At 43.1% G+C, this 9,241-nt stretch overlaps 1 protein-coding gene across 1 annotated transcript; it reads right to left on the reverse strand.

The window, feature by feature from the left end:
- Positions 1-5,021: 5,021 nt before the first annotated feature.
- Positions 5,022-5,477, reverse strand: LOC123675356 (cell division control protein 2 homolog). Its single transcript, XM_045610708.1, has one exon. The coding sequence runs from the start codon at positions 5,475-5,477 to the stop codon at positions 5,022-5,024; it is 456 nt and encodes a 151-aa protein (XP_045466664.1).
- Positions 5,478-9,241: the final 3,764 nt, after the last annotated feature.

The raw sequence follows: 9,241 nt of genomic DNA on the forward strand, positions 1-9,241 counted from the left end.
CCTTAGACACGTGTGTCAAGCTTTCGTTCCTGTGCAATACGAAAAAAAGTGTTAGAATGAGAAACATAGAAGGAAATAACAAACAAATGAAATCAACAACAGAAGTCAGTCGTGCATTTGTGGTTACAGCAGCAATTGACCTTACCACGTGGGAGATTATAGCTACCTGCGTGACATCCGAGTCCAAGAAAATCAACAATGTGGAATGGCTTACTTGGATAATTGTTCATTAAACAAAACGAAGGGATTAAGAACAGTCCCTTATACCAAAGTGGTTTCCTTAGACACGCGTGTCAAGCTTTCGTCCCTGTGCAATACGATGAAAAGTGTTAGAATGAGAAACATAGAAGGAAATAACAAACAAATGAAATCAACAACAGAAGTCAGTCGTGCATTTGTGGTTACAGCAGCAATTGACCTTACCACGTGGGAGATTATAGCTACCTGCGTGACATTCGAGTCCAAGAAAATCAACAATGTGGAATGGCTTACTTGGATAATTGTTGATTGAACAAAAAGAAGGGAATAAGAACAGTCCCTTATACCAAAGTGGTTTCCTTAGACACGTGTGTAAAGCTTTCGTCCCTGTGCAATACGATGAGAAGTGTTAGAATGAGAAACATTGAGGGAAATAACAAACAAATGAAATCAACATTAGAAGTCAGTCGTGCCTTTGTGGTTACAGCAGCAATTGACCTTACCACGTGGGAGATTATAGCTACCTGCGTGACATCCGAGTCCAAGATAATCAACAATGTGGAATGGCCTACTTGGATAATTGTTGATTAAACAAAAAAAAGAGAATAAGAACAGTCCCTTATACCAAAGTGGTTTCCTTAGACACGTGTGTCAAGCTTTCGTCCCTGTGCAATACGATGAAAAGTGTTAGAATGAGAAACAGAAAAGGAAATAACAAACAAATGAAATCAACAACAGAAGTCAGTCGTGCATTTGTGGTTACAGCAGCAATTGACCTTACCACGTGGGAGATTATAGCTACCTGCGTGACATTCGAGTCTGTGACGGCGACTTTCTTCGGATTGATGATTGTTTACTATTTCTCTCCTATATTACCTCGGGCGCCAATTGCGATAGGTTTTATAAGGTCGCAATTCCTTACGTCGCTCACTATTATCGACCCTGGGTAGCTTTTAAACAGTTGGAGAAGGGTTCGATTCAATCTGAGGTAAGAGCGATTGACCAGTGGTGATTTATTTCGCTAAATGGCAGTAAATGTCTATGAGATAAATAAAAGACACCCTGACGAAACACACTATATTTAACAATATCCGTTCCCTTATGTACAACACCAAATTATATACAATACTATCCTATATATACAATAATGCAAAAGGCTACTAAACACCAAAAGCAAATATTTACAATGCAACACGGTACGGAACGAGAACTAAGCGAGGTGAGCAGGTGGCGTATATCAAGCAGCAGAAATTAGTAAGCAGTGAGCAAGCAAATTGAGCGATGATAAAAACGGTTAAGTGCGGACAAGCGTGGAAAGCATGCAGATTGGCGTGTGAAATGCAGTCTAATAAGTCAGATGTGACTACCTATCCTGTGTTCCGTACGGTCCGGTTCGATACCTCTTTATTAGAAACAGCAAGCCTGAACAATATCTTCGAATCAGGTCTTGTATCGGCGCATCCACCAAAAATTGATATTAAGTCAGACTGGGCAGGGTGACTCACCGAAATGACCACGGTGATCAGTGAATCGGAAATACGCGACCCCTCTCCACAAGATAAGGAATTCCGTCTGGTGGTCCCAAATAAGAGTTACTCGCAATAAGGGACCCGACACACGGATTCCACTTGAGAAAGTTGGGTCTTAGACACAGATTTCAATCAGGGTACTTGTCGGCGCATCCACCAAAATAAATCTCAGGTCGGACTGGGCAGGGTGACTCACCGAAATGACCACGGTGATCCGTGAATCGGAAATAAGCGACCCCGCTCCACAAGATAAGGAATTCTGTCTGGTGGTCCCAAATAAGAGTTGCTCGCAATAAGGTACCCGACACACAGATTCCACCTGAGAAAGTTGGGTCTTAGAAACAGATGTCAATCAGGGTATCTGTCGGCACATCCACCAAAATAAATCTAAGAAATAAACTTCGTTCGGGGTATACTATGGCGCATCCACCAATTCTAGACTCGAGTCAGACCGGACAGGGTAATTCGCCGAAAAGACTGCTGTGATCCGGAGATCGGAATTAAGCGACCCCTCTCCCCAAGATAAGGAGTTATGCCTGGTAGTTCCAAATAAGAGTTGCTCGCAATAAGGAACCGGACAGACAAACTCCACTTGAGAAAGAAAGATCTGAGAAATAAATTTCACTCGGGTATACTTCGGCGCATCCACCAATTCACGACTCGAGTCAGATCGGACAGGGTAATTAGCCCAAAACACCGCGGTGATCCGGAGATCGGAAATGAGCGACCCCTCTCCTCAAGATAAGGAGTTCTGCCTGGTAGTTCCAAATAAGAGTTGCTCGCAATAAGGAACCGGACAGACAAACTCCACTTGAGAAAGAAAGATCAAAGAAATAAATTTCACTTACGGTATACCTCGGCGCATCCACCAATTAACGACTCGAGTCGGACCGGACAGGATAATTAACCTTAAAGGCCGCAGTGATCCGGAGATCGGAAATAAACGACCCCTCTCCCCAAGATAAGGAGTTTTGCCTGGTAGTTTCAAATAAGAGTTGCTCGCAATAAGGAACCGAACAGACAAACTCCACTTGAGAAAGAAAGATCTTAGAAATAAAATAAATTGCAAATAAATCACACTCGGAAAGTATCGATGGAACACAGGAAAGTCACCGATAATACAGACAGGAATAAAACGGTTCTTACCAATCCTAAGAATTTCCCACTTCACTACACGAACTCAAATTCTTTTCGTGTACGGGCTAAGTGTCAAATTCACGAATATAAAATACGGCACTAAAACGTCCAACGTTCAAAAGAAAAATTACAAACTATAAATTAAACTCTTAATTGTTACTCAAGAAAATCCGCTCAATAACTATGAAAATATATAGCTCGAAGACGCCGACAGGAGTAAATCGGAAAATAACTTAATACTTCGAAGACACCGGCAAGAATAATCCTCCTTTTCCGAAATACTTCACTTGTAATCTCGGTTGGAAGGGGAAAATTTCGAGTCTCGAAATCGGCGGTATACCTATGAAAAACGAACGACAACATGTAAAAAAGAACATATTGAAGAGATAACGTCCATCGCGTTGTCGCTCGAAAGTTTTTATACATAGGCTGATATTTTAAATTGCATCGTTATATTTTCATGAAATAAATAAATCAGAAATTATTCCAAATGAAAATTTTTGAATTGGACGAAAAATACCTTCACTGCTCTCAATTAATATTTTATTTTCACCTACTCAGATGACTGGTAGAATAATGATGGAATTCTAAACCTGGGGCAAATTATACTGGGTGATTCTAATAAAATAATCATTGAATTCTAAACCTGGGTAAATTATACTAGGTGATTCTAGTAAAATAATTATTGAATTCTTGACCTGGGCTAAATTATACCGGGTGATTCTAGTAACGAATTTCACTTCGTTACACACCCCCCTTACTTCCCCAAAAAAAAACGAAAGTTTTTTTTGTCACCACCTGCTACCCCGCTGTTCAACTATCTATTGGCAGACGGCCAATATCATCCCTGGGTGAATCTCCATCGGCCATAGTTGGAGGTTCGTTGAGGGTCGCAGTAGCTCACACTGGATTCCAATGGACCGGAGATTGGGTTGACCTGACCTCACGCCCTGATCCATTCCGACTCTAGACGGCTCCTCTTGTTGCCTCGTCCGGGCTCGATTTTCTCTTGGGCATGGACAATCCCTAGACATAACTCCCAAACGACCGCAGCGAGAACAAAATAATCGGACGTTGTTCCGGCAATGTCTCCGGGCGTGGCCCAGTAGTCCACACCGCAAACATGCACCCTCCATGAGTTTGATGAAGCGTGGAACTTCCCTCTGCGCTCTTGGGTAGTGTGGGTCTGGGGCTGGTACGTGGGTTCTGGAAGGCCTGCGGGGTTTTCTAGCCTTTGGCTTGTGTCGTCCACCGGCATGGCCACGAGGTAAGTCATAGGGGCGTCGTCTCGCCGGAGGTGTTGTGTGATGACATAGAGATGTAGGTGGTCCCCTAGCCGCCGTCTCCTTCCGTTGCGGTTGCCAGAATTCGATTTCTTCCTCCACTAACTCGTCGAAACTGGCCGGCATGGATTCCACTATTCCGGCGTCGATGAGGTCCCACTCTCCTCTAGACATCTTTGTTCTAAAACACAACAAGATTAGCGACCCATTGTATAAAACTTACCAACACCAATGACGACCTACTTCACTTATTGACGGACAGACGGACGTCCGCGGGACAGAGAGGCGCCCTTACTCCTGGGGAACCCAAATTCGCTTCGTCCTCCCATTCGGAAACACGAACTTAGGGTGGAGTCTACCCCGCACTCCTGGAGGGCGAAACCGCAGCAGCCTCTGCCTGAATCGGGGAGTCCAGCCACCCTTTGGTTGCCTCTCAAAGGCTTCTACAAAGCTCTCTCCCACCTTTATGGCCTCAAATTTTGACGGTCTTTCAGATGAGGCCATCTCTTTGGACCCCTCTTTGGCTTATACGGCCAGCTGCCTGAAGGTCATCTCGCCCCATGCAGCGGAAGGGCGATGCGCTGGATCAACCCTCAGAAGTTCCACCAGGCTGCTGCGTAATCTCTCTGGCACCTCGAACATCTCCTCCCCGCGGTAGTGTCCTATCAAGTTCATGACCTTCTTTTCCCCATTCGGCGTCATGAAGGGTAGCTTCCCGGTTGCCATGTATAAAGCCGTCACTCCCATGGCCCACACATCCGAGGGGAGTCCGAATGGCAACCTTTTCAGGACCTCCGGTGCCCAAAATGGGGGAGTACCAGCTCGCCGCGACGTGGTCGGGAACCTCTGATTAAGTCGGCAGGCGAGCCCGAAATCAGCGATGCAGACCCGCCGACCCCGGTTTTATATCCCGGTGCAGGATACGCTGAGCATGGCAGGCCGCCAGCCCAGCGAAAGCCTGCCCCAACATATCACAACACTCCCCCTCCGGCAGAGGCCCCCGTCGTTGGACCAGTTCCAACAGGTCTCCCTCCATCAGCTCGACCCCAAGATAGAGCCGTTCGTCGGTTACGTAATCCACCAATAGGCGGACCACGTTTGGGTGTCTCATGGCTTTCAGCATCCTCAGCTCCGTCATGGACACCTCGTCTTTCGGGGCCACCTTCAGAGCAAATCTTATATCTCCGTGTTCGACCTCGAACACTTTTCCAAAACCTCCCTCGCCGAGGGTACGGATTTTCCGGAAGGGTCCGGAGATTCTGGTTATTCTCTCCGGAGTGGGCTCTTCATCAGAGGGGTTGGAGGGTACGACCGCCACTGATCGCAACATATCCTGAAAGTGTTAGAATGAGAAACATTGAAGGAAATAACAAACAAATGAAATCAACAACAGAAATCCGTCGTGCATTTGCGGTTACAGCAGCAATTGACCTTACCACGTGGGAGATTATAGCTACCTGCGTGACATCCGAGTCCAAGAAAATCAACAATGTGGAATGGCTTACTTGGATAATTGTTGATTGAACAAAAAGAAGGAAATAAGAACAGTCCCTCATACCAAAGTGGTTTCCTTAGACACGTGTGTCAAGCTTTCGTCCCTGTGCAATACGATGAAAAGTGTTAGATTGAGAAACTTTGGAGGAAATAACAAACAAATGAAATCAACAACAGAAGTCAGTCGTGCATTTGTGGTTTCAGCAGCAATTGACCTTACCACGTGGGAGATTAAAGCTACCTGCGTGACATCCGAGTCCAAGAAAATCAACAATGTGGAATGACTTACTTAGATAATTGATCATTATACCGAAAGAATGAAGTAAGGACAGTCCCTTATACCAATGTGGTTTCCATAGACACGTGTGTCAAGCTTTCGTCCCTGTGCAACACGATGAAAAGTGTAAGAATGAGAAACATAGAAGGAAAAAACAAACAAATGAAATCAACAACAGAAGTCAGTCGTGCATTTGTGGTTACAGCAGCAATTGAACTTACCACGTGGGAGATTCTAGCTACCTGCGTGACATCCGAGTCCAAGAAAATCAACAATGTGGAATGGCTTACTTGTATAATTGTTCATTAAACAAAAAGAAGGGAATAAGAACAGTCCCTTATACCAAAGTGGTTTCCTTAGACACGCGTGTCAAGCTTTCGTCCCTGTGCAATACGATGAAAAGTGTTAGAATGAGAAACATTGAAGAAAATAACAAACGAATGAAATCAACATTAGAAGTCAGTCGTGCATTTGTGGTTACAGCAGCAATTGACCTTACCACGTGGGAGATTATAGCTACCTGCGTGACATCCGAGTCCAAGAAAATCAACAATGTGGAATGGCCTACTTGGATAATTGTTGATTAAACAAAAAAAAGTGGTTTCCTTAGACACGTGTGTCAAGCTTTCGTCCCTCTGCAATACGATGAAAAGTGTTAGAATGAGAAACATAGAAGTAAATAACAAAGAAATGAAATCAACAACAGAAGTCGGTCGTGCATTTGTGGTTACAGCAGCAATTGACCTTACCACGTTAAAGATTATAGCTACCTGCTTGTCATCCGAGTCCAAGAAAATCAACAATGTGGAATGGCTTACTTGGATAATTGATCATCATACAGAAAGAAGGGAATAAGAACAGTCCCTTATACCAATGTGGTTTCCATAGACACGTGTGTCAAGCTTTCGTCCCTGTGCAATACGATGAGAAGTGTTAGAATGAGAAACATTGAAGGAAATAACAAACAAATGAAATCAACAACAGAAGTCAGTCGTGCATTTGTGGTTTCAGCAGCAATTGACCTTACCACGTGGGAGATTAAAGCTACCTGCGTGACATCCGAGTCCAAGAAAATCAACAATGTGGAATGACTTACTTAGATAATTGATCATTATACCGAAAGAATGAAGTAAGGACAGTCCCTTATACCAATGTGGTTTCCATAGACACGTGTGTCAAGCTTTCGTCCCTGTGCAACACGATGAAAAGTGTAAGAATGAGAAACATAGAAGGAAAAAACAAACAAATGAAATCAACAACAGAAGTCAGTCGTGCATTTGTGGTTACAGCAGCAATTGAACTTACCACGTGGGAGATTCTAGCTACCTGCGTGACATCCGAGTCCAAGAAAATCAACAATGTGGAATGGCTTACTTGTATAATTGTTCATTAAACAAAAAGAAGGGAATAAGAACAGTCCCTTATACCAAAGTGGTTTCCTTAGACACGCGTGTCAAGCTTTCGTCCCTGTGCAATACGATGAAAAGTGTTAGAATGAGAAACATTGAAGAAAATAACAAACGAATGAAATCAACATTAGAAGTCAGTCGTGCATTTGTGGTTACAGCAGCAATTGACCTTACCACGTGGGAGATTATAGCTACCTGCGTGACATCCGAGTCCAAGAAAATCAACAATGTGGAATGGCCTACTTGGATAATTGTTGATTAAACAAAAAAAAGTGGTTTCCTTAGACACGTGTGTCAAGCTTTCGTCCCTCTGCAATACGATGAAAAGTGTTAGAATGAGAAACATAGAAGTAAATAACAAAGAAATGAAATCAACAACAGAAGTCGGTCGTGCATTTGTGGTTACAGCAGCAATTGACCTTACCACGTTAAAGATTATAGCTACCTGCTTGTCATCCGAGTCCAAGAAAATCAACAATGTGGAATGGCTTACTTGGATAATTGATCATCATACAGAAAGAAGGGAATAAGAACAGTCCCTTATACCAATGTGGTTTCCATAGACACGTGTGTCAAGCTTTCGTCCCTGTGCAATACGATGAGAAGTGTTAGAATGAGAAACATTGAAGGAAATAACAAACAAATGAAATCAACAACAGAAGTCAGCCGTCCAATTGTGGTTACAGCAGCAATTGACCTTACCACGTGGGAGATTATAGCTACCCGCGTGTCATCCGAGTCCAAGAAAATCAACAATGTGGAATGGCTTACTTGGATAATTGTTCATTAAACAAAAAGAAGGGAATAAGAACAGTCCCTCATACCAAAGTGGTTTCCTTAAACACGTGTGTCAAGCTTTCGTCCCTGTGCAATACGATGAAAAATGTTAGAATGAGAAACATTAAAGGAAATAACAAACAAATGAAATCAACAACAGAAGTCAGTCGTGCATTTGTGGTTACAGCAGCAATTGACCTTACCACGTAAAAGATTATAGCTACCTGCGTGTCATCCGAGTCCAAGAAAATCAACAATGTGGAATGGCTTACTTGGATAATTGATCATTGTACAGAAAGAAGGGAATAAGAACAGTCCCTTATACCAATGTGGTTTCCATAGACACGTGTGTCAAGCTTTCGTCCCTGTGCAATACGATGAGAAGTGTTAGAATGAGAAACATTGAAGGAAATAACAAACAAATCAAATCAACAACAGAAGTCAGTAGTGCATTTGTGGTTACAGCAGCAATTGACCTTACCACGTTGGAGATTATAGCTACCTGCGTGACATCCGAGTCCAGGAAAATCAACAACTTGGAATGGCTTACTTGGATAATTGTTCATTAAACAAAAAGAAGGGAATAAGAACAGTCCCTTATACCAAAGTGGTTTCCTTAGACACGCGTGTCAAGCTTTCGTCCCTGTGCAATACCATGAAAAGTGTTAGAATGAGAAACATTGAAGGAAATAACAAACAAATGAAATCAACAACAGAAGTCAGTCGTGCATTTGTGGTTACAGCAGCAATTGACCTTACCACGTGGGAGATTATAGCTACCTGCGTGACATCCGAGTCCAGGAAAATCAACAATTTGGAATGGCTTACTTGGATAATTTTTCATTAAACAAAAAGAAGGGAATAAGAACAGTCCCTTATACCAAAGTGGTTTCCTTAGACACGTGTGTCAAGCTTTCGTCCCTGTGCAATACGATGAAAAGTGTTAGAATGAGAAACATTGGAGGAAATAACAAACAAATGAAATCAACAACAGAAGTCAGTCGTGCATTTGTGGTTTCAGCAGCAATTGACCTTACCACGTGGGAGATTAAAGGTACCTGCGTGACATCCGAGTCCAAGAAAATCAACAATGTGGAATGACTTACTTGGATAATTGATCATTATACAGAAAGAATG

The sequence above is a fragment of the Harmonia axyridis genome, chromosome 3 (genome assembly GCF_914767665.1).
Source record: "Harmonia axyridis chromosome 3, icHarAxyr1.1, whole genome shotgun sequence".
Taxonomy (NCBI): domain Eukaryota; kingdom Metazoa; phylum Arthropoda; class Insecta; order Coleoptera; family Coccinellidae; genus Harmonia; species Harmonia axyridis.